Here is an 18,197-nt window from a genome sequence, read left to right as displayed (position 1 = left end):
GAGTACTGTATGGTGTTATCCACACATATCTATAGTGAAGGGCCAAAATAGCTCAAGAAATCCAACACTAGAGATTCACCTCATCTATCTTGTAAGAGGATAAGAGAAGTGTGAATGATGTATATTTCAAATTTATGTGCTGATTAAGACCAAAATGTGGACAAGGCTATAACCACTTAAACAAGGGCACCTTGCTACTATTACTGTATAGTGTATGGTATATAGTAACATCAATTAATTACTGCCACATTTTTGTGGGGGTCCTACGAAGTTCTTTTGGTGAAATGCAATGAATAATGAATATGGAGGGAGGTGGTCCCCTTCTTCTCCTAGCTAGCCACTTGATTGCATTTGCTTCCATATCAATGACGCAATTGAGATTTGAGATTCAGTCTTTTCCATTTCCAACAACAAACAATAATAATAATAAAATCGAAAATTAGAAAGTGTTGAAGCGATGTCATAATATGTTCTAACATCGATGGGATTGGTATTAATGTCGCTTTGCTCTCAAGTTTATTAGATTTATTTTGCTCAACACAGAGAGAGATCGATAATTTTGTTATAGTTTCCAAGCAATTACAGCATTACACACCGGTGCATGCAGCGTGCTTTATTTGCAAACTTCTTTCTCAACAAATGTATCTCATTGCACCAAAAAACAATGTGTCATTATTAGGATAAGGAAAAGTATAGGTAAACAATGAAAATATTAAATAATGTAAATAATAGATATATCGAATGTTCATTTTATTAGTGTATGGATGGTTATTTTAATATTAAAATTTAGAGGGTTAATTTGGAGGTGTAGTGTGTTTTTATTTTATTGGTGGTTGTTCATATTGTTCAACAAAATCATTGTCCCCCTAACATTCCCCTTATGATAATTATCATCATCAATAAGTCTTCGAGTTTTATTGAGTTTAACTAAATCTTCAATGTTAACCAATTTGGGTTGGTCGAGTGGTCAGCTCACTAAATGGAGTTCAGATCCGCGACGGATTAGTCTTTGACCTGTCGGGTTGGAGGATATCGTGGGCAACAAAAAAAAAAACTAAATCTTCAATGTTATTAATCAAGTTTTTTTTATCAAAAATACGTAAAGTTTAAGAGAGATATATATGTGTCATGTATTTGTTAAAACAAAATATCAAAAAAAATTATTAATAATAATCTTAAGGGTTAAGTATGATTTTGGTCCCCAACGTAGGGGCTGAAAATTTATTTCGTCCCTTGCCTTTTTTTCGCTCTAAAATTGTCCCCAAAGTTTCAGTTTGTTTTAAAATCGTCCTTTTTACCAATTATATTTTTTTATTACCAAATTACCCTTTATTAAAAATTATAAAATAAAATAAATATAAAATAAATAAAAAAAAAAGAAAAAAGAAAAAAAGAAAGAAAGGGGGATACAAAAGCGGGGTGGGAGAGGGCGGGGAGAAAGAAAGAAAGGGGGGGGAGGGGGAGACAAGAGGGATGCCATGCCGCCGCACCGCCGCCCGCCGACTCCACCGCCGCACCGCCGACCCTTCTTCTTCTTCTTCTTGCTGATTCTGGATTTTTGATGATGATGATGATTTTCTGATTCTGAGTAATATTGTTGTTTGATTTTTCTGGATTTTCTGAATTCTGGGTTTTGATGAGGATGACGATGATGATGTTGATTTTATGATGTTTTGGTTTTTCTGATTTTCTGATGTTGATTTTTCTGGATTTTCTGATATTTTGGTGTGATGGATGCTGGTGATGGAGTGGCAGTGGATGGGGGGGTGGTGGTGGTGGTGGTGGTTGTTCTGATTCTGAGTTCTGATAATGATGATGATGATGATGATGATGGTGGTGGTAGTGGTGGTTGTTATGATTCTGAGTTCTGATAGTGGTGGTGGTGGTGGTAGGTGGTCGGTGGTGGGTGGTGGTGGTTGTGGTGGTGCTGGTGCTTTGCATAATTTTGGGGAAGAATGGAGAATTTTGGGGAAGAAGGGATAGGGGCATTTTGGTTCGAATGACGGTTTTAAAACAAACTGAAACTTTGGGGACCATTTTAGAGCAAAAAAAAGGCGAGGGACGAAAAAAATTTTCAGCCCCTACGTTGGGGACCAAAATCATACTTAACCCTAATCTTAACATTCACTCTTAATACAGTTAAACCTTTTTCCCAACAAAAATTCGCACATAAAAATGGCAAAATAAAGATAAAAAGTTAAAAGTAAACATCAGATTGGTCTAAGTGAATTATAGATTTACTCTTATAAATGTTTACATGGCTTTTAATAAAGTTTTTAAGAGTTTAATTTTGATGCGGTATAAAAAGTTTTACACAATTATACAATTATATCAATTCTTTTAAATAATTACTCACGCCGTCAATATAAAAAGTAATTAATTTTGTTAATATGCATTACGTAGTTGTATGTAAATATAAAATTAATTTATACTAACAAAACATTAAAATTAAATTAAATTTTTAATATATATATATACATATATATAAAGCAAATATTCTATCAAATTTTACTAAAAGACAATTAAGTTCAAAAAATATATACATTGTAAGATATATTAGTCCTCTTAAAAGTGGAACCAATCAATCTTGATGGGAATGCAAGTACTTTAAAAATTAACTTGCTATATTAAAGGTTAAAAAAAACATAATAAAATATCATAAATTTTAAATTTAACCCTAAATCTAAACCATTGATATAAAATATAATAAGTAGAGAACTAAAATTTGTTTAATTAACAAAATCTCAAAAAGTGTAATTCTTTATTTAGTAAGAAACATTTAAAAATAAGTTCATTCTCTTCTAAAAATCAAACTAGCCGATCTAAAATTTTCTGACTATTTTATGATATCGAACGAGATAAGGAGAGTCGAACCCGCGATCTCTTAAGTGAGTATCAAAAAATTATGCCATTTGAATTATAACTTATTGGCTATTGACTCTTCAAATATACTAACAATAGAACAATATTAAACCCATTTAAAACTTTTTAGAACTAAAATAAAATGTTTAAAATGTTATAAACTAAATTAAAACTTAATCCAAATATTAAAGATCAAAATAGTATTTTACCTATTTGGATATTTTTTTGGGTTTTTGGTCATGACCCATTTGTACTTACTTGTGTTTGGCCTCCATTGTAGAAAAAAAAATCATTTTTAAATTTATAAAACTTATGAAGTATTGATTACCTTAATTAAACGGTTAATTTGATAAAGTTTAATGTCCACAATTATTCAAAAAACTTACTTCTTCAAGTGTGTTCGATATGAATGTAATTGGTAGGAATGGCAAATTTTTCCTGAGTAATTTTATGTGCAACTTTTCATAAAATGACGCCATCCTTTGCTCAAGTTCTGTTTCTTTTGCTAAAATTGGTAAATGTTAGCTACATGAAATTCAGGACAATATGCAGCATAAATGTTAACTACATGAAATTCATTTTGACATTCGTTAAATGCAATTATTAGTTCAACTACTATGACTAGCTTTTAGTTTCCCTTCACCGAGTGAATATTCAGTCTATTCTAAATTGGAATATAGCTTACAACTAGCATGAGGCAACAAATAGTTTGATCAGACAACTACACATGAAAATGGTGCTAGTTTTAACTAGGGGTGGCAATGGGTAGGGTAGGATAGGGTTTGGATCAAACTCTAACTCTACCCGCGGGTTGAGAATATCCCAACCCTAACCCTACCCGCTCTTAACCCGCGAGTACTCGATCCTACCCGCGGGTTACACAAAATTATTATATAACTTGATGATAATTTAAAATAGCACTTATTTTTATGTAAAAAAAATATTAAATTATCAATTAATGATTTTCTTTTAGTGGCTACGGATTTTTTTCATTTAGTGAGAGATCTTTGATTCAACATCCACTTAAAACATATTTTTATATAAGTATATAATATAAACATATATAGAGTGCGGGTTGGTTAGGTAGGGTTGAAGCTCAACCCGCACCCTATCCGACCCGCACGAGAACCCTACCCGCTGCGGATCGGGTTGGCAACCCTACCCGAACGGGTGGGATCGGGTTGGGTATCCGCGGGTAGGGTACATATTGCCACCCCTAGTTTTAACTATTATATAAAGTTTTAACACCGTAAGGAATTAACTGTGTTTCAAATCCGCTTATTGAGGTGAAAACAACAGGATGAGAATTAGAAACAAAATAGCCGATTTCCCAATAGAATCCAATCCATATTCAAACATGCTTCGAGATGTTACTTTTTACAGTTTATTCTAACAAGGTATAAAGCAATATAGATTCTACTCATACGTGAAAAACAACCAACACACAACATTCAACAGATAATTCTGGTTTGATTTCACCAAATGCAAGCAAATATATCATTTAACACATGTATTACAGTATTAGTAGCTGAATTGAACATTCACAGTAACAGAAACAAGCAATCAAAATCATACTTTTAGAGGAATCTACCTTAGAGAAAAGAAAGAGAGAAGTGGGAAAACAGCAAGATAAAAACAAACCTTACACTCTTCCTCTTTTCTCTCCTTTTAAGACTCAGATATTGAGCTGTTTCATTTCTTTGTTTTTGCTGTATCAGGGAAAAAAGAAGAAGGAGGGAAGAGAAAGAGGTGATGGCATACATTCCGCCAACATAACCCCACTTATGCTTCCTGATATGAGAATGAGATCATGGGACATAACAACTACTCCAATTTATATTATATATATAGTATAAGAGAAACTATAGAGCTTCCACATATACAGATCATATATAGTCATACGTAGCTAAAAAAGGTTTCATTCTTTCATTGAAAATTTTCTATTATGTAACTCCACAGTGTAACTCTTTCCTGAAAGAAACAACAAACAATGGAAAATGTGCAAAATAGTATGCACTTGGTTCTCTCAACTGATGCAAAGCCAAGACTCAAATGGACTCCTGAACTTCACCAAAGATTCATCGAGGCAATTAATCAGCTTGGAGGTTCAGAAAGTGAGTATATAGTAAAAACTACAAAACAATACCCTTCTATGTTAGTATTTTTGAGATAATTAAATATCTTAGGCTAATGCATCTGTATTAGGCATTTCCCTTTTCTTCTTGTTACTTCCACTGATTCCAAATATCATGGAGTTCTTTTCTTTTACCAACATATTGTGTGTGTTTTTCTGGTCATTGCAGAAATATAGACTTGGGAAAAGCCAGCTACAACTAGAAATCTGTTTTTGATAATAACTTGTTCTGATCAATGATCATTTTTTTTCTCTTTGGTGCATATTGCAGAGAAATGAAGAACAGTGAAGGTCCTTGTAGCAGCAGGGAAGAAGGTATTGGGACACAGAATGAGATGAGTGAGTAATAATTATAATAGTTAGAAAATTGATCAAAGTAGTTGAATGTTTTTTCTAATTGGTATTAAAAATTTCAACAGAAGCATGCAAATTGCTGAGGCACTCCATATGCAAATGGAAGTACAGAAGAAACTTGATGAGCAAATTGAGGTAGGTAGCTTAATTAGCTACCAATACCTTATAAAATAATATATAATCGAAATTGAAATTGGAGCATAATATGTTGAATCAATTTGGATCATAATTTTTCAGGTGCAGAGACATTTGAAGCTTAAAATTGAAGCACAAGGGAAGTACTTGCAATCATAGCCCCGCTTAAAAGCTCAATCTGTCATGTTCCATTCTATTCGATAATTGATAATTCCATAGCACCCAAAAATAATATTAAGCAAACAAAATACTGAGAATCTAATAAGCTAACCTCAACAAACCATTAATTCGTAGGGCAGAACAAAACAAAATCGCAAAAGAAATATAATCACATAAAAATCCTCAAAATTTAAACCTTTAAAATAGCAGTCTCGTTCCAAAACCGAAACACCGAATAGAACCCGAAATTAACACATGAGAAATTAAAATTTAAAGAGTAAAACCCTAAATAACAGAAAATTAAACGAAATTACGCAGCAGCCTTCTGGTAAACATAGGTGAGGCCACACTTTCCGCAGTAATGGCGATCAAAGTGGTTGGCCATGAAAGTTCCAGCACCGCACTCAGCGTTAGGGCACTCCTTCCTAAGCCTCTGAACCTTACCACTGTCATCGATCTTATAGAACTGAAGGATGGCGAGCTTCACCTTCTTATGCTTGTGCTTGATCTTCTTAGGCTTGGTGTAGGTCTTCTTCTTCCTCTTCTTGGCGCCACCGCGGAGGCGGAGGACAAGGTGGAGGGTGGACTCCTTCTGGATGTTGTAGTCGGCGAGGGTGCGACCGTCCTCGAGCTGCTTGCCGGCGAAGATGAGACGCTGCTGGTCCGGTGGAATGCCTTCCTTGTCCTGGATCTTGGCCTTGACGTTGTCGATGGTGTCGGAAGACTCCACCTCGAGGGTGATGGTCTTCCCCGTTAGGGTTTTCACGAAGATCTGCATCTTTGCGGATGGGAGAAGCAGGAAGCTACGCTGGAACTCAATGAACTTGGAAGCGGAAAGTTCATATGGTGAGAGGCTTATTAGGGTTAGGGTTTGAGTGATGTTCTTTTGGGTGGGCTGCTGTTAGCTAGTTGGAGGCCCATTATTAAATGGGCCATTATTATTATTATTATTATTATTATTATTATTATTATTATTATTATTATTATTATTAGTCAAATTAGTCTCTAAAAGATAAGCTATTTTTTAAATTTAGTTTTGAAAGAATTTTTTTAATTAAATTAATTTTTTAAAGATTACGAATTAATCATATTCTCCTCCAATTACTATATTAACAATTTTTTTTTAAAGATTGATGTTGTAAAAAGTTAATTGATAACATATATAATACCGGATATATCTAATTGGATATTGACCAAATATATTTATAAAAATTTATTAATCTAGTCATCTTCTCCAATTACAAAAATCCTATTCTCATATGACCTAGTGACTAAATTGATAGATTTTCGAAAATATATTTAGTTAACGTCTAATTGAATATGTTATGTGTCATGTATGCTATCAGTTAACATTTTATATCATCAATAGTTGATGAAAATTGTGAGTGGAATAACTGAATGATAGATATGATTAATTCGTAATCTTTAAATGATCAATTTAATTGAAAAAAATTTTTAGGGACGAATATAAAGAATGCTTTATCTTTTAAGGACTAATTTAACTATTAACCTATAATAATAATAATAATAATAATAATAATAATAATAATAATAATAATAATTTTATTTATGAAATTAAAAATAACATATAAAAATAGACAATTTTTTAAATATTTTTTTATAATAAAAATTAATATTTTATTTATTAAATTAAAAATAACATATAAAATAATATATTATAATACTCTTTTTAAATATTCTCAATAATCTTATTTTTATTATTGTTGTAGATTCTAACTTTTTACTAGTTATATTTTTATTATTATTTATAATTAATTTTTATTTAATTTATCATTTCTAATAGGAACAATAATACATATTATAAAAATATTAGAATAATAAATAATGCACAAAAATTACAATGATAAATTTTACAATATCAAACAAAAAATATTCTATAATTATTTTAATACTTTCAGTATTCTTTTATTTAGTATTGTTTTGGACGATAAAATTTTATTACTTATGACTCTATTATTATGTATGATCAGTTTTTTTATTTACTTTGTCCTTTTTAATAAAATTAATAATTCATATTATAACAAAATTACAACAAAAAATTTAATAAAAAAAATCAAAATATAAAAGAAAATATTAAAAATGATAAAAAACGATGAAAAAAATTATTAAAACCAATAATTGCCAGCAACAAACCTAAACGCACGTTAAGTAAAGGCAGAAGTTACAATTTTTTGCTTCAAATAAATACATTTATGCAAAATCACTTCTACGTTTAGAGAGAAAAAATTACCAAACAACAAAGAACTGTGTTCAAAAAACTTAAATGCACTCTTATATATCGTCTTTAACGTATTTGCAGTCCCTAACTATTTGCCCGATGGAACTTCCCACCTCCTAAGAAATCTAAAAATTCAAATCGGTCCCTATCTACTTTGATATATGTACGTTTCAGTTCCTATCTACTTTGAGTAAATGCCCTTTTCGGTCCCTAACCAGGAACTGGAACGTACATATATCCAAATAGATAGGGACCGATTTAGATTTTTAGATTTTTTAGAAGGTGAAAAATCGATCGGACAAATAGTTAGGGATCGAAAAGAACATTTACTCTTAACTTAATAATTAGTTCACTAGTTTATTTTGCCTGCGCTAGATAAGGAATGGCCAACAACTTCATTTTGCATGAGTTCCATTATGCGTGTGTCAGCTGTCCATTACTTATTTCGCAGACACCATAAATGAATTGATATGCATTTCTATTTAGTGGACATTAGTAAAATGGCTTTGCACGTTTTGATTACTATGTGGACATTACTAAAATGTTTTTGCATATTTTGGTGACTACTTTTTTTGTGTGCATATTTAAAAAAATAATCCATGGATACATTAGTAAAATCGCATAAAATAGTCCACATCTTTTTCCAAACATGCTCCGGTGATTCCATGAAATTGGAAAATAACAGTGTTGTAAAAAGTTTTCTCAAATACGTTCCTGATCTCCAATGACTCGCTTCCTCTAAAGCATTTATATATTCCTTGTCATCATCAAGCAGATCACGTGCATAACATGCCTCTTTGAATGTCGAATACACAACACCATCTATAGACCTAATCTCCTCATGTGAAGTTGGTCCGCTGACGTAATTGAGTAGTAGTTTTAGGTAATAATATTCATCTGATCCTGGAGGAATATAAAAAATCCTTCCAATAACAGAATGTGTTTTTCGAGGCAACCACGCCTTTTCACTCGCTTTCCACACAAACTTCGTAGGTAGCTCTGAATATGTTAGTGACTTTGCTTCTGTGTAATCCTTGTTTGCTGGAAACCATCATAGGAACATAGACTCCTTCACAGATGCTTGTTTTATAACATCATCTAGGTTTTCATGGTCTTTAAATATTATATTCTGTTCATCGGGTAAGTGAAACCCTAATCTTACAACTAATGGATCTCTATAATGTATGTTAAAACCAAATATCCTCCAAGCTGCTTCACATGGAGATATGTACCTACAATCATAATACATGCTCACCTCGTCATATTCATCTAGTTCAGCACTTTCTGTAGCACTCTTATAGAACAAAGTTGTCACACGATCATGACCTTTGTTGACATATTTGAACAAATACTTAATTAATTTTGATTGGTTACACCACTCAACATTTATGTGAGTCTCATACCTCATAAGCAGTAGCTTGTTGTGTGGAACCACAAAACGGTTATCAAGATCCACCCCCAACTTATTGATAGTTCTTCCATCTTCCCTACGTCTATAAATCAGATAACCATCATCATCGACAGTTGTGTGCACGAGAAATCTCTTGGGAAAGTGACGAATACATTTACCATTCTCCATGCATGGTGAATCTTTCCTAGCCAACCCGCATGGTCCATGTATCATATGCTTTTGTACTACTTCAAAGTATTCAGGATCTAGTTCCTTATCTGGTATCTCAGCTGATATTATTTTATCAATATCCTCGGCTGTCGGATACTTGTCATCCTTATGTAAGAACAAAAGTATATGTGCGTGTGGTAGTCCACGTTTCTGGAATTCAATTGTATACACAACTGCAACAGTGATATGTCATGTATTAGTTCAACCTAATAAACATGATAACATAGATAATGGAACATGAAAAAATCTGTATTTAGTTCCTTATCTTATCGTATCATAAAGATGTACATAGCTAAATTACCTGCAGAAACTCTTCCAAAAATCTTGTTCACTCTGATATCTTTAATCAATAAATCCAATTTAGCCTTGAATGCCCTGCAAACTATGTCTGGTCTATCCTCTGGATTTAATTCTTTGTTCTTAATAAACTCTTCGACCTCGGGCCACTTGGAATTGCATGTGAAGGTAATGAATAGATCTGGATAACCAACAACCTTACATATCGCCATTGCGTCTTGGTAGTTTTGAATCGTATACCTTGGACCACCTGTGAATGATGATGGTAGTATAATACATTTGCCACGCGATGATGGTGTTGTTTCCCCACTAAGAACTGCTTCCTTTATTCTTTTGTATATCTCACATCTAAATTTCTCCTGATATAGTCGTATAAAGCTTAGCTGCGACGATTCAATCATTGGGTACCCATCGACCAAAAATTGTTGGAACAATTGCCTAGAGTATAGTAAGGGAGATCCATCTGCTAACTTTTCTTGTATTCTAAATGCGAAAAATTCTCTTATTGATACTTCCTGACGCCTTTTACCAGCATTCTGATTACGGTTATTAAGTGGTATATCTTCCTTGTAACCATCCTCCCCATAGGGATATAACAAAGGATACTGTAATCCTAGGTAAGTCGGATTGAGTTGATTAATCCTTTGTAATTTTTCAGTTTGTGTTTCAACCACGATGTCTCTATCTATCTTGTATATATCAAAATCACCAACAATTAGTGCTGCAACTTCATTTGTCAAAGGCAAATTGTATCTTCTACCATCCTTTTCTCGCTTCCCTAATAGCCTAAGCTTGATTGTGGTATTTGCATCTTTGGCGACTGACTCTCTGGCCATACGAAACGCCCTCACCAATACGTTGTTCTCATCCAACATCTTTTTAAAGTCTCTAACAATATCTTCATGTATCTCTTTGTTATTTTCACCGCTACATATACGTATGATATAATCAGAAAGAGAAATCAGTGCGATCAATACATTTTAAAAGTTATTTTTAGATGTTCTAAATAATATACACCAATAGTATGATATTATGGTTCTGCTACTTACCGAATAGCGACCATGCGATTTTGAACCTCATTCTGGGTATCAAAGACATACAGTTGTGCAAATTTGGGGCGGTTTCCTGCTGGTGGTATTAGACTACCCATTAGGTGGTAGTTCTCACCGGAAAGAATAAATGTTGGTGGGCCTCTAGAAGTAGTTACACCATGGTCTATCTTCGCACCCATTGATGTAAACTGGAACATGCTATTATAAGATCTTATATTGTCTCGGAAATGCTTGCTCTTTGTACTATTATTGAACAACAACTCATATAGCACTTTGGGGGCTTCTTGTAGTTGTGGAAGTTTTGAACCTTTCCTCCATTACAACATAATTTGAATTTTGGTTCAGTTGAGTTATAGCTTTTGTTTGACCTCTCATCATACCAAAAAAGAGCATTATTGCAATGTTCACACTCATAAAATGTGCTATCCATGTGCATGTATTCTACATTGGTATAGAATATTTAGCACTCATAAGTAATTATGATATGGTGCCTAAAATTTTTAGTTCAATTGACCCACTTATTTAAGAACTTTTAATTGAATCATACCCGTATTATGCTATTCAATGGCAGACACGTCTCTGTTGGCCCTTCTGGATTTTTTTTACCTGACAGAATAGTTTGAGTTTTCAAATTCTGTTGTGCTTGCAAAGGACAAATATATAGTGTTTTATATCTTAACCATTAGTATAATTCGATACAATTAATTAAGCAATCCATGATTGATTGTAACATAAGTGTGGATAAAATCAGAATGAGTGGACATATTAAGTAGGGTTAGAAAATCATATCGCTCAAACGTTAACTACATACCACTCTTTCTGGTGCAATCATTTTTTTAGCTGGCATAGTTCTTTGTGTTTTTGTAATTGCTGCAAATTTTCATCCAAAATTTGTGACTCAATCCATTGATACATTGGATATAAATAAAGCCCGTATCAATCTACATATATATATTGTACTGCTGAATAACTTTGGAAACTTTGTTGATTAACATTGCTTACATGTAGCTAGTTACCTCTGCCTAGTATAGTATTCAGGAATAAAAACATTTCAATCCACAACGAAAAACTTGCTTAGATTATATATAATTAGTTCTAACTCATATTCTTAATTACTACTAATCTACTCATGACATGTTTCACTGCAAAAATTATTAATGACTGCAGCACATCCAGTCACATTAACATAGTATAAAGATATCTTTGCACACCTAGCTCGATAGGCAAATCCTCAGTTTGTCTTGCTCTTTGCATTTTTTTGCCTTCTATCCCTTCTAGCAGCTCTCCTTTCCTCTATTACATGTAATATGCAGTCAAATTTCTATTTAATAAATCACTATAGATAAGTTATTTGATAGCTGATGTTTGAAAAGATAAAAGTGTATATTTTTTTTTCTCTATTCACCTTGTATTTGCGTGTTCCATTGCATGTCATCAGTTGATGTATTAATCAGGTCAACTAAAACTGCTTTATTAATAAGTGATTCTGACAATGACTCCCCTGTATGTGCACCCTTTCCGTTATCACTTGATTCTTATAATTCACATGTGTTTATAAAAATATTTGAATTTATAACTTTGACCCACATTTTAGTTATTGTGTGTTACCTTGAGCAGAAGTGCAGCCCGATGCAGTTCTATCCACTGTAATTGTAGAGTTTGTCCCTACAGCGAATAAAATCAACAATATACACCATTTAATATGCTTATATGTAATCATTGTTAGGCAACTATAAGAATGTCTAATTGACAATACAAAGTAAATGTAGTGATTGAAATTAGATATCTAAACAAATAATCTTTACCTTTTTGTGTCTGAGCTACTCTGGCCAGCTTTTTGTTAGCTAGTTTGAGTACTCTTTCATTCCTAGCAAGTCCTGTTGCCTCTGCTCAAGAATTTTATTTCTTTATATCTTACAAAGAGCATCATATTTTAGAAAATCTGATTATTTTAAATAGAATAGACTAACCTCTTGATGGCATAGATTATATACCAAAAGTAGTTCCTGGCCGCAAATTAGTACAATCATTGGTTTGTATATAGTTTTGCAAGCTCCCATTCAAATCTTGTTGCTCTATACACATTTCACATGCCATGCCCTGTAAATGATTTTCCTTATCTTCTGAACTGAATCTTCTATAATCTTCTTCCACACACATTATATTCCATGCACAAACCAATGTATTTTCATCTATTATACTTATATACACTAACCCAAATTTTTAATTTTAGTTTATTAATTACCTGAACTGATGGAGCACATTTGTTGGCTCAATCCCTCGGTTAGGGGACTTGTATTAGCTATTAGAGATGCTACATAAAATGAATGAACATATTGACAATATGTCTCAATTTAAGCATAGACTAAGAGGTTAATGCTATTTCCTATGCTTTTTGGAATCTATAAATGTACGTGTTTGATTAACCTAATCCCTTAGTAAAAAATTGTACAATATAACTTATATGCTATACTCTCTTTATATGTTGTCATTAGCGGTCATGCATCTCCAGTTTAGTCAAATATCTTTCATTGTAAGTTTACCTTGATGGTGAATAATACATATCACTCTTCTATTCTATACACACACAAACACACACTAATTTGAATATATTACTGCCCATTGATTACATTAAGTAATAGAGTAGATTTGTTGGCTCAATCCATCTGTTAGGGGACTTGTAAACATTATTGGAGAGGCTGTATAAAATTTTATAAACATCTTATCAAAAAGTGTAAATTTTATGCATAAATTGAGCGGTTAATGCTATTTCCTATGAGTTATGAACTATATTTTGGTATAACATTCTATTTATGATTTATCCTAATTGATTTATCTAAATTGTACCATATAACTCATATGCAACACTCTGATGATGTTTTCTTTAAAAATATCACTTTAATCGACTTTAGTAAATTAAATTTCCTTGTAAGTTTACCTTGATGGTGAGCAACTCCTAGGCACTTTCTTTTCTTCACTAATTTCAATGTCCATTCCATCCTAAAATGCCTCCCGAGATCTGATGATGTAAACATGTTGCCCCGTTAGTTGTTCATGGTAAAAGTAATGGTAACGACTTAATCTGAATAATATGGTTTCATCCACTTAATATTGTACTTTGTGCTAGCCGAATGTTTCCTAAAACCTGACATTCCTCCATTGTATTTATTCTGTAATTCTCATTAATGTAGATAGCCTCTACATTCGTAGTACTTGCTCTGTGAGAGATTTTATTTGTGCTCTGTATAGTGTTGGGTGATTCTCCCACTAACATTGTCTGTGCAATTGGTCTCATATCTGCAACAGTTGTTACTAACCTCATAACAGCTCTTCTCATATTCATCCCATTATGGCTTTTATAATTGTTTATATGCTTGCATATTATGGATGAATACTCCTTTTCACATGTCATTTCTGAACTTGGTAAAACTTTCTTATTCACAGCTAAATTTTCAATAAATACATACCTGTAGGTGGAGAGTCCTTGAGTCCATAGTGGTGATTTGTTTCTGCTATTACAAAACTGCTAACTGTCATGTTTGCCATGCTTGTCCAATGACTATTCCAGTATTCATCCACCTTTCGCTTATTGTTTGATAAGCCACAACTTTCTTCAACTGTACATCTCATACAGTTAAGAAAATATAGTGAATCTGAATAATATTATACATAAGTGAATGGCTAAAAGTACTTGGATTTAGCTACTATTTCCGTGTAACAATGAAGACATAATTATTTACACTTTTGAATATGACATGACTCTTATGAAAGTGGTTGTTGCATTTGATGGCAATTTGTAGTATGGCTAGACTCATTTGCTGGTTTAAATATATAATAAAAAGTTTTACTTTGAGTGTTAAAATCTGAAGGGTTTTGGATCTCTTCCAAAGGGAACCTGCAACCTGTGCTATTTGCACATTTTTCATTCGAAATATGAACACTAATCTTCTTCTGGTCTGATTTTGTTTGACTACCCATCACTTAACTGAAAAATAGTAGTGTGAATACTATCTCATGTTACATATGTGCAGTTTTCACATATTCAGTCTCCATCTTGTTGCTTAAGTTTTTCTGAGGCAGTATGAAATTATTTTTTTTAGTTGTGTGTGGTGAACCAAGCTCTTCTATGTGTAAGTTTAGAATAATGAGCTCAATACTACCATTATGTGTGTTGTCTATGAACTTGTGCTATTGAAAACCTAAGGTCATGCATTATGTTAGACCATAGCTCTATATTTTTCAAATAATTTCTCTTCATCCAGTCCTAAATATTTCCTTTCATGTACTTATTATGAGTAACCCTCCTCTGCAGTTCATTTTACCTATTTATGCAGTCAACATTAAGATTATTCTAACTAAAATAAGATAGTCAAGTGTTTCAGTCAACCATTGGTGTCTAGTTAATCTGAATATCTTTGTTTTACTTGAGCTACACTTGAAAAACCCCATGTGTCAACTCCTTTTTTTTATGTAGCTTAATCTAATTGAATTGTCATTTTTAAAAATTAACACAACGTTGATTGTCATATCACCTAAACTCTATTTATATCTATTATTCTAATAAGTTGATTATAATATCTTATTTATCATAATTCTTGGGATTTTCAGCCTTTTTGGCTTTAAGCAATATGATATATGTGCTAATATGCACTATTCTTTGTTTGTTTCATTATTAGCTTGCATTAACATGTGATGGTAGACGGTTACACACTTGCAAGGTATTTATCATCAATAGAATTACTTCATATTTAGATAAGTAGTTCATTGATAGACATCAATAAAAATATAAAAAATTTACGGGGTATTGTCGCATAATGCCTCATCGATATTGTTCATCTATCCAATACCTAATTGAGGTAACTCTAGTACAACAACAAAATTTAAAAGTACATGAGACATAAATTGATGAACCCTAATTAAGCTTAGACATTTTCACACCTAGGAACATACTGCTATAATAACAACTTTTACAACATCTAATAGACAGAACAACATAACTTTCAAAATGATAAATCAACTAAAAATCACAATTCGATATTAAACCATGAAGAGCCCTTCAGAATGCAGTGTGATTGTTTTTACATTGACATGTTCGTGCCAAGTGCGGTGGACCAAATTCTCTCTCCTACCCTCCATGTACCTAAGCCTTGAAAGAATAACATCAGTTGCTTCTGAGTCATTTGAATAGCCATGGCCACTTCTAGCTTCCAAAACTGATATTATGTCCTTGCCAACAAACAGGGTTGGAGTATATGGAATGCTAAATCCAGACACCCTGATCATCTTCTCCCAATTGAGATTTGAATCCCAATCACTTTTCAGTTGCCAAATGATGACCTGCCTTGTGAACCCAATGTTATGATATATTACAAAACCAACACCATCATTGAAATTGGTCAATGCGTGGTAATCAGATTTCACTTGGACGGGAATGAAAGCTTCATGAAACATCCTTTGAAGAAGATTGAAAGTAACTATTGAGTCTGCCTCCACTAAATTAGGTCCTGCCCACCCTATCCAGTAAAAAATTCCTTCATTTATAACATACTTAGGACCGATCTTCTGCACACTGGTTTCAAAGGTCCCGGAATGAGTCCAATCCCTTTCAAATGATGTATACAAAGACCAAGAAAGAGTTCTTAGAGAATAAAACTTCTTGTAAGCATGGATATCTGATACTCTACCGTGTCGTGCAAGAACCCAAATGCATAAAGTGACAGAGCGTGACCGGCATGCGTGCTGGCTTCATCTCTTGCATATCGCCTCTTACGGGTGAGAGGGTTCCGAATGAGTAGGCGTGAGTTTAGGCCACACATTGAAATCCTCAAGCAAACATTTTCATGGTCGGAACCGATTAATGCGTAAAACCCATACTGGTTGATATCTATGGGTACATCGAATACCTGACGACCAGAGTCCAAAAAAGCTCTTACAAACCATATAGAGTTTTCATCACTCGGGGGGTAACCGATCCCGATGATGACACTCCTGTTGCGATCCTTATTTTCTCTAAAGTGTTCCTTCAAGAACAATGGTGTGCAAAGTTTGAAGTTCCAACCCTTGCTCAAGCTCCTACACCTCCCAGCCGTCTTGGGATCTGTTTTCGCAATGATCCTACATATAAGCTCGTCAGCTAGATGTGGAAGTTTAACACACATAAGTGAAGAGTCACTCATTATGGAAACACAATTTGTGAAGTTTTTACAAAAACCTTTTAGTGAGATAGAACAGAGTGTTGGTTTGGCACTAACTAATTTGAGTTTCATGGAATTTATATAAATGTTTACTCATAATTGGCTCTTGCCAATGAAAGAATTTTGTAGTCTTGAATGAAATTTAAATATTGCCTATTTTGCCCACCTGAGATGAAGACATATATCAATATATACCATTATATCGTGTACTCTTTGTATTAGTATTTAAATAATTTTGCTGAAGTTTTGTATTATTTTTATTAAAAAAATTTTTTCAGTCTCGTAAAACTACTGGGAGTAGTGTAAAATTACCTTCTAGCTATTATCTCATAGAATTCCATATAGAGCCCATTAGTCTAAATGCTTATCCATCACATTTAATTGGATATGAAGCTCGTGAGATTAGACAATTTACAATTATAGTCAAAAAAATTTTTGACGTGTCAAGATGAATTAGGGTCTATTTGATATGATATGGGTTCCCTAACTTTATCCTTGTAGAGATACTACATATCAAATCAAATTTAGCCAGTTGTTTATAATCTTTATCCATAGGTCATTAGTCAATTTAGTTTTACATAGTGGCACAACAACCAAAATGATATAGCTAAAATGTCCAATCATTACCCTAATAAGAAATATATCTTGTTGTAATCCTAAACACTAAAGCCTTGTTTTTATAAATTTATGTGTATTTGACATCGTATATCTTTTAATTAGTCATGTTTGGACTAAATCATCAAAAGAATAAACAACTGATCATTATTTTAATATATTAATTAAATTTAGATTGTCTTTAGCATGCAATCAAAATAAAGTTCACCGCCTAAGGGAACTGGAAATGACATAATAAGACTTTATTCAATTGATAAGTTTTGCCCCACCATCTGAAATATTTTTTCTGTTATTAAATATATTCTTGAAACTATATTATTTGATATTACCCCTGGCAACTAATATAATTCCATTAGAGTGTTTATTTTTTATGTTTAATAAATAAAAAACTCAACAATGTGTTAAAATTATATTAATCTAGTAGGGCTAAGATCAAATATTTATATATAGTGACTAAGATAAATCTCTTTTGTTATTGCTAAAGATAATTATTGCACACATTTAGATCATACCTATATTTTTATATATGTCTCTG

At 32.7% G+C, this 18,197-nt stretch overlaps 2 protein-coding genes across 2 annotated transcripts; both read right to left on the bottom strand.

Annotated features, from left to right (window-relative positions):
- Positions 1-5,796: 5,796 nt before the first annotated feature.
- On the bottom strand, positions 5,797-6,542 carry LOC112733889 (ubiquitin-ribosomal protein eS31 fusion protein). Its single transcript, XM_025782990.3, has one exon. The coding sequence runs from the start codon at positions 6,420-6,422 to the stop codon at positions 5,955-5,957; it is 468 nt and encodes a 155-aa protein (XP_025638775.1). The 5' UTR covers positions 6,423-6,542; the 3' UTR covers positions 5,797-5,954.
- Positions 6,543-8,934: 2,392 nt separating this feature from the next.
- LOC112735518 (uncharacterized) lies at positions 8,935-14,831 on the bottom strand. The gene is made up of 9 exons (XM_025785051.1): positions 14,702-14,831; positions 14,321-14,470; positions 13,099-13,167; positions 12,462-12,518; positions 12,259-12,387; positions 11,161-11,294; positions 10,851-11,041; positions 9,806-10,728; positions 8,935-9,677 (listed from the first exon to the last, which is right to left on the bottom strand). The coding sequence occupies exons 1-9, from the start codon at positions 14,829-14,831 to the stop codon at positions 8,935-8,937; spliced, it is 2,526 nt and encodes an 841-aa protein (XP_025640836.1).
- Between the last annotated feature and the right edge of the window lie 3,366 nt (positions 14,832-18,197).

The sequence above is a fragment of the Arachis hypogaea genome, chromosome 13 (assembly GCF_003086295.3).
Source record: "Arachis hypogaea cultivar Tifrunner chromosome 13, arahy.Tifrunner.gnm2.J5K5, whole genome shotgun sequence".
Lineage (NCBI taxonomy): Eukaryota > Viridiplantae > Streptophyta > Magnoliopsida > Fabales > Fabaceae > Arachis > Arachis hypogaea.
This window is presented reverse-complemented; position numbering and strand designations above follow the sequence as displayed.